General features: G+C 34.0%; 1 protein-coding gene across 2 annotated transcripts in view; it reads left to right on the forward strand.

Annotated features, from left to right (window-relative positions):
• PCDH15 (protocadherin related 15) overlaps positions 1-17236 on the forward strand; it is a 681342-nt gene that overhangs the window by 531288 nt on the left and 132818 nt on the right. For both annotated transcript variants that reach the window (XM_059662693.1, XM_059662692.1), the window contains exons 21-23: positions 534-650; positions 12819-12959; positions 14828-14940. In XM_059662693.1, the coding sequence (XP_059518676.1) occupies positions 534-650; positions 12819-12959; positions 14828-14940 (371 nt within the window). The remainder of the gene's footprint in view (positions 1-533; positions 651-12818; positions 12960-14827; positions 14941-17236) is intronic.

A 17236-nucleotide genomic window follows, 5' to 3' on the forward strand; every position in this document is an offset into this window, starting at 1 on the left:
GGGTGGCGTCAAAGGATGTTTCATACTTTGCATTTGAAATGTTCTAATCATGCCATTATGCGAAGTATATAAAGAATTTGAAGTTGCAACAGAAACATTGGAGTGCTTTTGAAAATACTAACAACAAAACAAACATAAAAACACCATCTTCTATACTTGTCTCATTGGATGGCACTTTTTATATAATTTGTTTTTTCATTATTTCCAAAGTTCAGTAACACATCATTTCAATAAGAGGATCTTTAGAGAACATTTCAAACATTACTCCAGTCTCTAAAAGGTCTATTTGGTTTGCAGGTGGGCGCGGGGGTGATGGAACGTTTACTCCAGCAGAATGGCCTTCTGTTGAAACCATACATGTAATAATGTACAGGCACGCTGGCAGTCTCCTCTGGGGCCCCATTCTGAATAGAGAGGATTGAGGCTGACAGTGGCAAATGGTTTGTATGATATGAAGAGATGGAGCCGGTCAAGTAACTGGGTACCTAACCCAGTTTCAGTCCAAGCACTAACCTTTTAATTGTGTTTTCCAGGATATGAATGATTACCCTCCAGTGTTTAGTAAACGCATCTACAAAGGGATCGTGGCTCCAGATGCTGAGAAGGGTACACCGATCACAAGTGTTTATGCTGAGGATGCAGACCCTCCTGTAAGTAAAGGACGTTGATCAATATTCTGTAGTAAGGAAACCGTTAGCGCTCGTGAGTGAATGACCCAGTTCACTCTGTGTATTTCACTTTGTGTATTTCATTCTGTTCACTCACCCATTTTATGTTCTCTCACCTGTTGCATCTATAGGTACAGACTATATTTCAAATGATTATTGTTGAAGTTAAACAATTAAGGATAAGCTTTTTGTCTCACTATAATTCAAAATTTACTACTCACCAATGTATCTAGTACTAATGATAAATATATAGAGACATAATTGTCTACATGTGGAGCCAGTATAATTTGGATTCTTTATTTAGAAAAGTTAAAGTTGAGTAAAGGTAGGTTTTATCCTTATATGTTTTCCATTATATTCATGTATAATTATTTTATTATCAACCTCTAAATCAACATATGATATAATACTCATATTGAATGTGTTAATTTGGGTAAACTATTATCTTAACTTCACTTTTAGATGACACTACATGTGGGTGACACTACATAAATAAAAAGCCACTTATATCACTGAATTATGAAAGTAAAAATGATGCATATCAAATACTTAGAAAAAATACTTAATTGTCATTAAAAAAAATAAATTATTCTTCATCCAGGATTTTACCTTATTAAGATATCCCAAATTGCCTTTCAAGATTTAGGGGTTTTAATTAAAACAGTATTATAGCAGAAATGAGGCAAATTTTTCTAATGCATTAAAAATAGAATATAGAAGTAATAGTACCTATATAAAATGCTTTCTAAAAATAATTTGAGTACTTTATAAATGCTAGTTTTTCTCTTAATGACCAAATGATGAAGATGTATTTATTTATTAATTTTTTTTACTGGAGTGAACTCACACTCTTAAGTCAGTGGCTGATATAGTATAAAAATATCACAGGTGTTGAATAACGTATTTTAGAAAAGTGGAAAAAATATATAAAACACCTGAATTTTATAAGAGCTTTTAAAGTTCTGTTTCATATTCCTAATATAAATAGTACTTATGTACTGCTATTTATCTAATAAAGGTGAACTGCAGTCGTAACAGTTTTTAGCTTCAATTGTGACATCATATAAAGCCTTTTTGACGACGAGGTCTTGGAAATAGTAATGTGAAGGTGAAAGCAGTGAACTTTCACGCAGAAGCTCCTTTCTTTGAGTGTGCTATGACGTCTTTGAAACATTACATCTCGGGAAATATGATAGGCAAAACGTCATAGTCTTTTTTTTTAATTGAATTTACTGGGGTGACATTGTTATATTATATATGCGTCAGGTGTACAGTTATGCAATACATCATCTGTATATTGTATTGTGTGTTGACCACCCCAAGTCAAGTCTCTTTCCATCCCCATTTATCCCCCCTTGACTCTCTTCTACCTCCCCCGGCCCCCCTTCCCCTCCGGTCATCACCACACTGTTGCCTGTGTCCATGGGTCTTTCATTTTTTCTTTGTTTAATCCTTTCACTTTCTCATCCAGCCCCCAACCCCTTTCCCTTTGACAGCTGTCAGTCTGTCCCCTGTATCCATGAGTCTGTCTCCACTTTGTTTGTTAGTTTATGTTGTTCATTGGATTCCACATATAAATGAAGTCATAGTCGAACACACTAATAGAGATGGTAAATGTGAAATAGGTGGTTTGTCGGCCTTTTAAGTAAACTCTCAGAGATACAGAATAGTTTCAAATTGGGAATATACATTCAGTTCTATTCAAGACATGCTTTGGACACCAATTCCATAATGGTCATTGTGCAAACCAGGTTTTGCTCCCCAGAAACTGATTCAGCATCTTAGCAGATTCAGATTTCAGAGAAATTTTCATCAGTGCAGAATTTAAGATAATATTAAGGTTAGTGGCATAAATGATGAAAGAATAAAAGTAAGCCTGCTGGTCACCAATGTGGGGCAGATCTCAAAGATGGCAAAATGCTCACTTTACTTTTGGCACCTGTGACCTTGTTACCTGGTTTGACATTCAGGTCACTGTACTGATGTGAGAGAAGCTGTCTTTAGTCCATTGTCCATTTTATAAAGCTATATTACTTATTTAGAGAGCAGACCCTGTTTTTAATGCCCTGCCTCTCTCATGGAAATTTACCAGGCTCAAATTCCGCATTTCTTTGAAAGTTCTTAGGTTGGCATTCCCAGTACTTTTTAACATTTAATATATGATCCTGACTTTTTATTAGATGGAAGGTGATTGCCAGTTATTCAGTTGGAATGCTGAGCATACCTTATTTCGGTTAGTGAATATGTATGATATCAGACTCAGTTTTAATCCTTGAAACACTAGCAACCTTTTGGTATAACCCATATTCAGCCTGTTCTCCAATTATTGCTGCAAATGGGGCCCCTTAAATAAGCATAGTTCCAATTTGGCTGCACCTACACCAATTTGAAATAAAAGCTCAATTCCATGAAAATTTTCAGAAAGAAATATTACAGTTTTCAAAAATATTATGATCGCATTTTACTTCCATTATTTTATGTTGGAGTCTTAAATACAGACTAAGTATTTGTTGAATGAACTTGTCAAGTGTTTTCTACTTGTTCCTATTATAAACATGTATTAATTATAAGGTAGTTTCAGATAGTTTCAATTTCATACCCCTCACATCTCCTCTGTCAGTTCTATAAGTTGGGGCTATAAGTATCTATGGGGACACTATGTTTACATAAAGGTCTCCTTTCCAAACTAGAAAGTAATGACCTTTAGGGCAGGAATCACAACATACTCGAGTTTGTATTCCCATATCTAACTCTATGCTTGGTACTTAATAGCCTGTTAGAAAAATTGGTTGGATAATTCAAATAAATGATTAAATTAATGTTTATATCTATGCTCTTCAGAATTGACAAATTGAGAGTTCTTTAGAAATTTAGTTATTTGTGACCCTGAGAAAATGTCATAGTGTGTAAGCCTCAGTTTGGCTATTTGAGGGCTGTAGAATTAAGGGAGGTGGTGCATATGCTTAGCACAGTTTCTGCACCCTTCTATAGCAGGTATTGTTAGAATTCTGCAATAATAATTTCATTTCTAGAGGTTGGCTACATTTTTTTAAGGCATCTCCTTTCTTTTGAATGAAGTGAGACCGCCCATTTTAAAGTAGAAAATAGCAACAACAAAATCTTTTGAAGTATCAGATGGAGAAACTGGGTAAGGTCTTAGAGCCACAGCGAGCATTGTTGCTGAATATAAATTAAAAATTATAAAATGCAGGTTGTGCAAAACGAAAGTGCTCTCGAGGGAGGGGAAAAATCTTCAAGGGACTTTTTTTTTCCTTCCCATTGGATTAAAGCTGTTAGGACTTTGATTTTCTGCCTTGATTTTGTGACAGCATCGATGTGAACAGTGAATGACTAATCATTTTGGATATTTAAAATTGCTAACTTTTTCTTTCTGCTCAGCAGAGACGTCTCACTCCAAATGTTCACAAAACATAAAACTGCAAGTGTAATTTCCATTTGCATATACTTATTCTTTCTGAAGCTACCTCTCACTCCCCATGATACAAAAGTTCTCTTTGTGGGCCTAGTAAATGCCTGACACAATAGCGTCCTCTGTGAGCACATGGGAAGGAAAAATTGGGATAAATGAATGAAATTTACATTTTGCTCATCTCCAAGAAAATCTGAGGGACCTAGAAGTATTACCTTTTCATTTTCATATCATTCTTTTTACTTCACACATTTTAGGAATTCATGTTTCTTGTTTAAAGTAAAGCAGTAATTGAAACATGTTTAATATTAGCAATTTAACAAACTCTCTTATTTGCCTGTATTGGTGTAAGAATTATTTAGACATTGAAGACTCCTTTTTTCATTTCTTTTATTGATTTATGAATTAAATGTATTTCATAAAAAAGATCTTCTATTTTCTCGCTCAATAGTAATTGGTTTAAAAATCAATAAGTATTCTCACTACACTTTTTTTTCCAAGGCTTTCTCTAAAAGGAAAATAATTGCGGTGTGTGGGGCATTTTCCCCCCTCTTTGGAGATTTTGAGAGCTATACTAATCCTCGGAGTTCAGACAAGCTACCTGAGGAAGTATTGCTAAAGTGTTTTCACAGGCGGCTTTTACACTCTCCTCACTCACTCAAGGGCACTTTTGTTGATCTCTAGACAGTGAAAAAGATGGTCAGGTTTTTCTTTTATGACTCATACCTTGTGTTTTATTAAAATGTCATGTCATCACCAAGTAATGGCAGATAATTATGGTGCTCAAAATGCTTAACCTTTAAGTAGTTATTCTGATGCAGGCTGTTAGTAGAGGGCATAACAGTAAAATGAAAGCAACAACAAAGTGTCTTTATCCATGATTTACTGCTTGCTTTTTGTGCAATAGTTAAAACTCTACAGAGCCAGGAGTGTTATAAGATTGTATTTTTATCTCCAGATAATATAAGCGGTCCTTTATCATTTCCGAATGACATCTCCACAGTTCTATTTTTCATCACTTGCCACATACTGACTTGTGTTGTTATGCTGTATTGATTTAGGTTATTGCTAGCAATGTTGCGAAAACTTTGGTTTTAAACATCATTGCCTACAAACCAAATTGTTGACCCAGGAGCATGGCGGGGTGTGTGTGTGTGTGTGTGTGTGTGTGTGTGTGTGTGTGTGTACTCAGCGCAGTGGGTTTTTTGTTTGTTTCCCTCACATCAAAGGTGTTAACGAAATAATCAAGAACTATTTTCATAATGCATGTCAGCTTGTGCAAATTGAGAAGATATAACCCCAGCCTTAGTCCCTTTGGTCTTAAATACTTCATTTGAAAGCACACCATGAAACAGTTGGGACTTGATCTTTACAATGACAATGAGTTATAATTAGCTCTGAAAGTGTAAATGAGTACAAAAGGGAGGGCTTTATGAGAAAGTTAATACATGGTTAATGTCAAGAAAAGGCAATGGGAAGTATTCTAAGAATCTGTGTTATTTTCTTTCCTTTTTATAGCATATAGATTTCTTTCAAGAATAATTATAATGTTAAAATTACTTGAAATCAATATTAAATTTTAACTGTTAGTGATGTAAATGTTGCTCTTCTAATGAGGAAACTGCCATGCTTATCAGCTAAAATGATGGCTTATGGCTTAAATAATATCCTTTATTTTGAACTTCTTGTCAGAGAAAATGGGAACAGAGCCTTTGAAAGGGTAGCTTGGCCTGGCCAGTATGCTTCAGTGGTTGAACATCGACCTGTAAACCAGGAGGTCATGGTTCAATTCTTGGTCAAGGCACATGCTGGGTTAAAGTCTCAATCTCCATTGTAGGGTGCATGCAGGAGGCAGCCAATCAATGATTTTCTCTCATTGATGTTTCTGTCTCTCTCCCCCTCTCCCTTCCCCTCTGAAATCAATTAAAAAAGAAAAAAAAGAAAGAGTAGCTTTGGCTTCTCAGGAGTTGGGTTCTTGGCCTTAACACCCTCAAAGCCAAGCCATGGTAACTCTTGGTCTCTTTGATATCCCATTTCCTTAAATGATAGCTATTCTTAGGTGGTAGGTAGACCACACCAAACATGTGCCTGCCACAATATAAACACTTTGTAGAACTTACTGAATGAATAAACCGATCAGAAAACATTTAGAGTGGACTTCACAAATAAGACTATGGCAAGAGAGAAACAGAGATGAAGCCATGAGAGTGTGTATGAAAGGTACCAAGGAATGAAGGTGCCCTGGTATGGTCTGAGCTGCTCTGGGTCAGAATTCAATTTTTAAAAATGTAGGGGATTAGTTTAAATGAGGGTAGAAGAAATCAGCATAGAAAAACTATCCAGAAATTTCAGTCAAAACGTTCATCAGTTGTTCCTGAATTTGTGTGCTGTGATTGGTACTGATTCAATGAATGTTAGCTATTAAAAGAATGCATTAAGGCTGTTTTTAGCCACTCATCTGGGGACAGGAAATATGGAAGATATGTTTTATGGAATACATTTTATTATATAGGAAGAAGAAGCTTACTAATGACTTGCAAACAGGGCAGAGGCAAAATTAAAGCTATATATTAGAATAATTAATTTCCTGTGATACATTTTTATCATTGAAGGAGATAAATGAAACCAGGAGGTGAGTTAGCAGCTATTGCTTTCATTTCAGCATGAGAACGAAAAGATTGATAATGAAAATGGGGGAAATATAAATACTTAAAAGCCATTGAAATATAAGAATTAACAGTGATTGGGCCTGGAGTTGAATACAGCAGACAGAATAAAAGCACGATCAGAAGTGAATCAAGAGTTTCTAGCTGGAGTGAAAAAAAAAATTGCTTTGTTGCATCTCTTGGTTTACGCAAGTATGTCTTAAATTTTTTACAATATACACCTTGCAAGTTCTTTCTTTTTTCCTTCTTTTAAAAAAATATCTTTTTATTGATTTCAGAGAGAGAGAGATAGAAACATCAATGATGAGAATCACTGATGGGCTGCCTCCTGCCACTGGGGACCGAGCCGGCAACCCGGGCGTGTGCCCTGATCAGGAATCGAGCTGTGACCTCCTGGTTCATGGTTTTTTGCTCAACCACTGAGCCACACTCACCAGGCTATACCAATATTCTTTATTCACTCCTCCACTTACAGATATTTAGGTTATGTCCTCAATTTGGCTGTTGTGAATAATGCTTCCATGAACATGGGAGTGAAAATATTTCTTTGGGATCCAGATTTCAAAGCATTCAAGAAAATTTCAGGAGGTGACAGGAGCATTAACAGTTATGTTATGGACTCTGACATCAAATGGATCCCCATGTAGCTGTGATCTTTATTAACAGTGAAGTAACCTGTGCATTTCTAGTACAGCAAGATGTTAGGAACATATAGCAACAAGATTGCAATGTAATGACAGGATAGGAAGAAAAAAATACCATTACATAAAGTTAGAAAAAAGCAAAAATGCCCACAGTAGTACCAGTTAGATTTACTTACCCAATGCTGCAGAGTAAACAATACCAAAATATCACTAGTTCATTATTTTAAAAAATTATATTTTGTGAGGCAGCTGGGTTGGCTGGTCTTGGATTAAGGCTGAAGGTTGAGTTCATGTCCAGTTCACATGCTTCTTTCCTCTGGAACCCTTCACTGAGCCACCTGCTGTTCACATAGTGAAGGACGGAATCACAAAAGAACTTGCTTAACTGCATGATCACATGTAAGACTTTTGGTTGTGTGTCACAGTCCCTCAGCTGCCATCCACCAAAGCCAGTCACAGGGCCAAGCCCAATATCAGTGGGGCAAGAAGTAGAGCTAAAAAAAAGAAGAAGGAGAAGAAAGAAAGGAATATTTGCTGAACAATCATGCAGTGCACCACAACAGTGTAGTTAAAAGCTACTCTTTAAGTGCATTAAAATGGTTGCCTTTTTTGAAAAAAAGGAGGAGGTTATATTAAGTAGGAACAAGATGTGAGGATAAATTGACATAAAGAAATTAGAAATAAATATGCCTGGCAGATCCATTGATGAAAATGTTCCATAAATTATTGGTTATATTTTACTTAAATCTCTGTACATATGGTCCAAACAAAATAAAAATCCCTCAGTATTTAAGGCACTGCATTAAGTGTTAAGGATTAAAATTTTCACGTTTTCTAACCTTAGAATTTCAAACATAAAGACATAGAAATTAATCACAAATCAATCAAGTAAATAAAAATGACAACTGTGAAACCTTTAAGGAATAAATGTTTAGGGTGCTGTAAAACCAGGCACGAGGAGTCTGATTTTGTGTAGTGACTCAAGGATGGTTCTGGACAGAAGAATCAGGCTCAAAAGTAGGAGGGGAAAAATAAGTTTTAAAAAACAAAGGAGGCAATTTTGTAAGGAGGTAGAGAGATACACCTGAGTCAGATTGTGTTCAGTCTGGTGACCACAAAGACAGTGTCAAGATGTTTTGTTTCATCCGAAGAAAAATGGGAGGATTTTAAGACAGAAAGGATAGGGTTGCTAATTACTAGCTCTAGTTCAAGTTCATCTTTATTTTTAACTTCCCTTGGTTTTGGAAGTTGGTCTTTGTGAAGGAAGTTTTATTTTGTTTGGACCACAGGTACAGAGATTTTAGTAAAATATAATTTAAAGGAAGTTAAATATGTCCCCATGGTTACCTTATACATTTAAAAAATGTATCCAAATGAAGAAATGTTAAAAGAAATATATGATTTGATGTCTCTAGGGCAGGGGTGGGCAAACTTTTTGACTCGAGGGCCACAATGGGTTCTTAAACTGGACCGGAGGGCCAGAACAAAAGCATGGATGGAGTGTTTGTGTGAACTAATATAAATTCAAAGTAGACATCATTACATAAAAGGGTACAGTCTTTTTTTTTTTTTTTTTTTTAGTTTTATTCATTTCAAACGGGCCGGCTGATCTAGGGGATTGACTTATGTTTGCCTTTGAAAAACATTTCCCAAAAGAGTTAGTGGTAAATAATCTTGAAGCAAATATTTCTTAAAATCTTTAGTAGCTATGTGAATACAATATCTGTCGAAACTGAACTATATGCAGACATTATGTTAAGTTAATAATATATGGCATAAGGACCTTGCCTTTAAGACCTTCAACTCACTGTGTTGTCAAAGTATAGTGGTCACTTCAGGTGTTTAAAAGCAGGGTTGGGCCCTAACCGGTGGATAGAGTGTCAGCCTGCGGACTGAAGGGTCCCAGGTTCGATTCCGGTCAAGGGCATGTGCCTTGCTTGGGGGCACATCTCCAGTAGGGGGTGTGCAGGAGGCAGCTGATCGATGTTTCTCTCTCATTGATGTTTCTAACTCTCTATCCCTCTCCCTTCCTCTCTGTAGAAAATCAATAAAATATATTTAAAAAAAAACACTACATGTAGAATTTAAAAGCAGTGTTGGGGGGAGGAAGAAAGAAAAGCACATGATCCTCTCAGTGGTAAAATGTAGAGTTTGACTGCAGTTTTTTCTACTCTCTTTTAATAGACCTTAACATCTTGTTAAATGCACTAAAATTTTTTAAATGAATGTCATTATAAGTGAACAACAACAACCACAAATCAAACCACTTTATAGTACTCCCTGATGCTAAATCATATTTGAGAAATTTTGTGAATTGCACTGTTACAGAATACATCAGATTAGCTGATTTCAAAGACATTGAGGAAAAATAATTTTGGAAACCATGTCAGAGAGAAAACTCTTTGTGTGCTTGAAAACAAATTACCTAATGTTTGTGTGTAATGATAATAATAGGGTTAGTATTTCCTGACAAAATGTGATTGCCATTATTATGAAGAAAATTACATGGGCCTGAGCAATTTCTTGGTAATTATGTATTTAAGAAAAATGACTAAATCCAGATATCCCCTGATAATAAGCATTTATTATTTGTCCATTATAGTCTCATTGAAATTCCTTATGTTTGCAGGTTTAGAACATCTTTCATAGAGATCTGCAATTAACTTCTGTAGTAATTAACTACATTCTCACCATCATTAAGTCAAAACATACTGTGTTTGACACTAACTATAAGAATGGAAATTAGAAGTAAAAATGTACTAAGTAATAAAGAAAATAGTTGAAATATCAGGGTTACGTTTTCTTTATATAAATTTACATTTATTCCGCTACATTAGTTACATATGCCTTGTTATTGTATAGAAATATGTTACTTTTAGTTTTAAAAAAAACTAACATAAGCAGAATTGTGACAGGATTGTTTTTTGGTCTTTCATATTCCCATTATCTAGAAAAACTGCCAGACTCAGAGTATCATCTCAGTATATCACCAAATTGCTACATATGTACTAAATAAATTACTCTTCCAGTAGTTTTGTCTCATATTAATATTTATTGAGTTTTACATATGTCAAATTTAGTAGATAAAAAGACATCACAGTGTTGAAATCATGCCTTTCACATTTTGGAAACAGCACAATATTTAAATAAGTCACTATTCCAAATTGTATTTGGAAAGAAGCCTAAAACATAAACAAACAAATTAATTAATTCATTTAATAGATGTCATAAATCATGTCGTTCTTTGGGGCTATTAGGGTTGGCAAACATCCCCAGAGTCCCATTAAGTTATTGACTAATGTTACTAGTGTTGGTGTTTGTGTTTAACTAGGAAAAATTATATTGTATACGTAATCCTTTAAGACTTAAGTTACATAAAGAAGTTACTTAACTTCTTTGAACCTCATTTCCATATAAGAATAATAAGATCATTTCAGTGGATTGGTGCTTGTATTTAATGAAAAATGAAAACACTTAGTGAATGTCAGGCACATAGATTTTGGTTACTATTTCCTCCTCAGTCTTGCTTTCATGGCAAAAATGCCTCACTTTGCCTCTGGTCTGGGACAGTGCTTGTATCCTCATCATTTGTGAACTTTAGGATACCAATGCCTGGACTCAGGAAGTAATTCTGGTGTCATCCATGACACTGTCTAATTGGAAAATCAAGTTTTCATAAAACTACCATGCTAATAGGGTCTTTACAATATCCCCAAATAAGTACAGGGGTGGGCAAAAGTATGTTTACAGTTGTTTCTATAGAAAATAATAGAGCAATTAATAAATAATAATACAGGAATAAACTCCGTGTTTCACATACTGAAACCTATTTCAAAACAGTAAACCTATTTTTTTGCAAATCCCTGTATGTACAAATTTTAATTAAATTTTTACAGGATATTTTGTTTTAAAAGACATTTTCAACTTATTCCACTTAATAATGATACATACCTACTTTTATCCCTTTGAGTTTAAAATGTCCCAAATCTTGACACATAAATTGTTTTAGTTTGTCACTCTAATACTCAAATAATATAACAGATCAGATTCCACATATAACACAACCACTGTAATATCTACAAATCAAACTATTTTTAGGCATATTACATTTTCTTATTTTAGTGTCTACGTAGAGAGGTATAAAATCCACTTGACTATAACTCTGAAAATCTGTGCTCTAGTTCTAGCACCTTCATTTGGTACATCCATGCTTCTGATAGCTTTATCAGAAATATGAGATCATTGTGTTTTTCTGTGCACCTTTTGTCCTCCCCACTTGACTAAATATGAGGCCCATAGTACATAAGTATGTATTTCTCACCATTGCCTATCATCTTGAGAGATGAATGTGAATAGCTATGGATGAGTATTTATGACCAGATATTGATGGGTTTAAAATTGAAAACTTGTCACCACATTATGAGTTAAGTAGATTCTTAGAGATCCTCTATACCAGTGATGGCGAACCTATGACACGCGTGTCAGAGCTGACACGCGAACTCATTTTTTTGGTTGATTTTTTTGTTGTTAAATGGCATTTAAATATATAAAATAAATATCAAAAATATAAATCTTTGTTTTAGTAAATATCAAAAAGTTTCTATATGTGACATGGCACCAGAGTTAAGTTAGGGTTTTTCAAAATGCTGACACGCCGAGCTCAAAAGGTTTGCCATCACTGCTCTATACCATATAGAAAATTATCTATGTATCAATGATTTTTGCAATCACTAAAAATATTACTAAAAATATCTGAGTTTTGTTCAATGATGTGTAACTCAGATTTATTACATCATGCAGTATATAATTGGCGTAAGAACACATCATCTATAACCTATTACTGTAGATTATATGAGGATTTATTTATTAGAAAAATTCAGAGGATTCCATAATTATTTTAAAGGAGAGCTTCATATCAGAATGTATTAACTATAATAGGAATTAACGTGGAATATAAACACCGAACCTGAGAAGTAGGGAAGAGATAATGTTTTACTTCACCCAATCCAGAAAAAAAGGGGCGGGGGAGAATTTTCCTTATGACAGATGGTTTCATTTTTCTACTACTGTACTCGAATCTTTTTGAAGGAATATTAGCAGATATAGTGTTTAGGGAGTAAGTTGAGATTCATAAAATTAAAGACAAATGGAAGAGAGGATTCTCAAGTCAAACATTAGTTTATTATTTTATATTATTTTGAATGACATGTAGTAAAAACTCCACTAATTTAGATTGAGTTATTGGAATGAAATGAAGATTATGCTATATCTGCACCTGGAATTATGGAAAATTGAAATATTATTTTTCACTTTTAAAGGCCATGCTTTTTAAAAACCATTTTAACATTATCACTACACTTTGTGTTTGTTGTGTGACTGTAAATTAATTATATATTTAATTTTATTGTAGGGATTACCTGCAAGTCGTGTGAGATATAGAGTAGATGGTGTCCAGTCTCCTTATCCTGCCAGTATTTTTGATGTAGAAGAAGATTCTGGAACAGTAATAACTCGAGTCAATCTTAATGAAGAACCTACGACCATTTTTAAGGTTAGTTTTCCTTACTTGTCTATTAGATGCTTAATTTTTTTATTGAAAATTTGGTTTGACAGATGACCATACTTCTCTCTCTTTTTCTTCTTTTTAATATTTTAAAATTACTAACAATACATTTTAACTGCATTGACACTTTGATAATACAGTTCGATAAAAAGAAAAAAAATCACTTGATATTTCACACCTTGGAGATAAGTAGAATTTACGATTTTACTCTCTATCCTTATGTTATATTTCTATTTAAATACAAATACATGTTTTAAGTAACATGGTAATATTATTCATACTGCTTTTTTAACTTATACTTACCAATGAATACTATTAATGCTATTATTTTCATGGTTGCATGATATTCTATTATATGAATACACTATCCTTTTTGTTTGTTTGTTTATACCTTGTTGAATAACTAGGCTGTTTCTAATTTTTTGTTATACTAATCTTTGCTTTCATGAAACTCCTTTTGCAATTATCATTTGCCACTTGCCTTTTTTTTCCTTAAATAACTGCAGGCAGAATTGCTGGATCAAGTTTATATACTCATGATTTGTTATACTTCCAGAAAATGTGAAATAATATTATCCCTCACTATTCTCATAAGTAATCTATTTTGTTGACTATGTCCATTTTCTATAGTTACTTAGAATAAAATTTTTCACTATAAATAAAGCCTTTGGCTCTACAAAGAGTTTGTGGTGTAATAAAGCGTATGTTTCTGTGTGAAACCAAACAGCTCTGTGCCTGAGTTGTTTGCTTGCCTTAAAAGGATTTACAACCCTTACACACAGAAAACATAATGCCCACCCCAGTATTACCTGATATAATTCAAAATAAAACTAATCTAAACCCTAATATAAGTAAAGGCATCCAACACATTTTGATTGTTTTCATAATAGTCTCCATTTTTTTCAATCAAATTCTCATCAGTTGACATTGCAACTATCAATAAATACTATGTCTCACATAATTTTATCAGTATTTGGAATAATTATTTTCTTTGTAAGATTGAAATCTAAAGGTAAATATGGCTCTCAGATGATCCTTGGTTATGGTTTCATGATCTAGTTTGAATAAATTTAGATTAGTAATCTGTAGCTTTCAAAATTATATTCTGGAGAAACACATAATTTTGAATATATTTAGCATTTCTTATAAACACTAAAATTCTTCTAGATATAAAGTAGGTTATCAAAGAAAATGATAAATCATAAAAGTTATTTTAATAATAAATCTTATACAGCTATTACACTTAAGACTAAAGCTTTTTTAGTTTGCATTATTTGAACACTTCCTGCTGTAAACTTGGTTTTATATGTTGTAATTGTTTTTAAATGAGTGTATTTCAAAGTGTGTTTAAAGTCTAAACATTTCCAATTTTATCCTCCAGAGTAAGTATTTCTGGCCTATAATCTTGCAGACAATTAATTCACTTTGGAAAAAATTAATTCCTTATATATGCAAGCTAATTAGCTTTTTGCTATTGATGTGACTGAATTTAACACTTCTTAAATGTGTTAGTGCCTAGAAAGACATGTTTTCACTGTAGGCACCAGTGAAATTATGGGAGTTTATCATCAGGAGATATAACAACTGTTTTACTGGTAGTTTTATTTATCGTAGAGTTACTAACTCAATTTATTTGAGTGATATCATCTCACAAATTAAAGTAATAACATCTACCTGGCAGGGTTTTGTGCAGATTAAATAATACATGTAGCATACGTAAGTTCATTGCCTGCTGCCTGGTATTCAGTGTTCTGCCTCCTAGAATCCGGCAGTCCAGTGATTAAAAGCACATATGGAAAAATGAGAAAGTGTTTTGTTGTCAATAATTTTAACGTGAATTTTTATTACTGTTTAAGTTGGTGGTTATTGCGTTTGATGATGGTGAGCCTGTGATGTCCAGCAGTGCCGTGGTGAAAATCCTTGTCTTACATCCCGGAGAAATCCCACGTTTCACACAAGAGGAATACAGGTATTGATTCCTATTGGGTTTTGTAATTAATAAAGGGCTTAGCTTTGTTTGGGCTTCTAAACATTGATGTGATATATGAAGTTATCAATGAAGTGATCTCCCAATTCTAGTCTAAGCTTCTCTAAATTAGCATAACAGTATATTTATTTTAAAAGTTAATATAGATAAAATAACACTTTACTGAAATAATATTAGTTTTACTAATGCTTTGATGAAGAATGGATCCTTTACAAGTAACTAAAGCAAGCTTTGAAAAATACAGCCTTGTGTTTGGGGGTTTAAAATATAACTAATGGTCTCAATGGTAAGAAGCAGCCATTTAGTTTCTTACTATTGACAGACACACTATATTACCCTATTTGGGCATGTTTCAGAAATGATATTTCCCCAAAAATCAGTGAAAGAGAAAAAGAGATACACAGAGAGAGTATTATGTGTGTATGTGTATAATGTTTGTTACATATTTATAGCTGTAGAGTTAGTGTGTACACTATGTTAGGTCAGGCTGCCATGATAAAATATTAGGAACTGGGTGTATTAAACAGTAGACATGTATTTTCTCACAGTTTCGGAGACTGGCAGTCTGAGCTCAGGGTGCCAGCATGGTCAGATTCTGGTGAGGACTCTCTTCCTGGCTTATAGAAGGCTGCCTTCTCACTTGGGCTCACTAGCGGGGGAAGTGCTCTGCTGTCTCTTCTTGTCAGGACACTAATCCCAAAATAAAGACCTCATTCTCAGGGCCTGATCTAAATCGAATTACCTCCCAGTCGCCCCTTCTCCATTGTTTTATTTTTAAATCCAAGTTAAAACATTAACCTACTTTTTTTTAGTATGTTAGAGCCCACAGGAGACAGTTTTCTCACAGACATTTGCAGGAGACCCACTATATACGGCATATTTACTACTTACTTATTCTGGCCATAGCATTGAAAGGCAGCCAGTCATTACATTCCAGAGGTTTTCAACCATGTGTGGAAATAAAGAACTCTATGAAAAATACAATACAGTATGAAAATACAATAATAGAAGCTTACAATATGAAGGAAGCATGTTGGAAACACACTTGCTGGTAACTGTGAGTGAACATGATCAACATAGTGTTGAGCTGTATCTTGAAGGAAAGTAGAGATAAGTTACTGAATAAAAATGTGGAAAGATGTTGCACTCCAAAGACTCAGCATATACAAAATTATAAATGAGGAATATGGGAGATGTATTGAATTCCAGAATATTTTAGTAAGTTATCCTACCTAGAGACCAATTAGAAGAAAATATCATATAAGAGAACACTTTATCATATTCTAGAATTTAGACTTTATTGCTCTGATAATTTCTAAGAACTACTTAAAAATATTAAGCTAGTTCAGGGGCCACGATACTGAAGGAGGAGGTAAGTGATCCATCTGGGAATATTTACCACACTCAACCAAGGAGTTTTCTCCTTTAGTTAAAAGCTGTCCATGCAATATCCAAGTACTAAATTAAATTGTATAATTACCAGAAAAATTGTACATAACACATATGTAAACCATTGAGATATAAAGCATATTTAAAATAATATTAATTTTTTATCAATCTAGTTTAAGGTCATTTTCTCCATTGTGTCTATTTTACCAAATCCCTTCCTTTTGTGCTGACATGGTAACCTCCAATTTTTTGATGTGGAACATACAGTTTTCTGCTCTTGGAGAATTTACTTGAATGTGTACACTTTGTTCTTCTCGAGAACCAAAATGCATGTAAACTCTTATTTCTCACTAAATTATGTAGTAGATGCTCACATACACACACAAAAAAATGTTCTTACTGTTTGAGGTGGGTTCGAAAATCCCTCCCAGTTTCAGCCCAATAAAAGTCTCTCTTGGCTCTCAAAAACTTCTCACCCCAAATCTATTCATTCCTTGGAAGCCCCAAGAGAAGAGAAAAGTGGTGTATTGCGTAACAGTTTCCCTTTAAATAAAATCAAAACATGGTGTCCACTATCACCAGGCTTTCATTTGGAGCTCATGCCCTTATTAATAGAAGTATGCCTTGCTCCTTAACTTCTCTAGCTAAAACATTGTGGTATTATGACCAAAGTAATAGATCTCATTAGGGCATTGCTCACTTAGCTTCCTTTTTCAAATTGTCTTCATTTAACACCATCATTTAAAAAGAATTTTTCAATGAATAATTTACCATTCCTTACCTTCTTTGCAAATAGATTCTATTAATAAAGTTGTTAACTTATAGAAGAAGCAGCTGGCCAATTATTGGTGCTAAAATTAAGAGGAGTCACATGATCACATGTGGAAGA

Source organism: Myotis daubentonii, chromosome 13 (assembly GCF_963259705.1).
Source record: "Myotis daubentonii chromosome 13, mMyoDau2.1, whole genome shotgun sequence".
Classification (NCBI taxonomy): Eukaryota; Metazoa; Chordata; class Mammalia; order Chiroptera; family Vespertilionidae; genus Myotis; species Myotis daubentonii.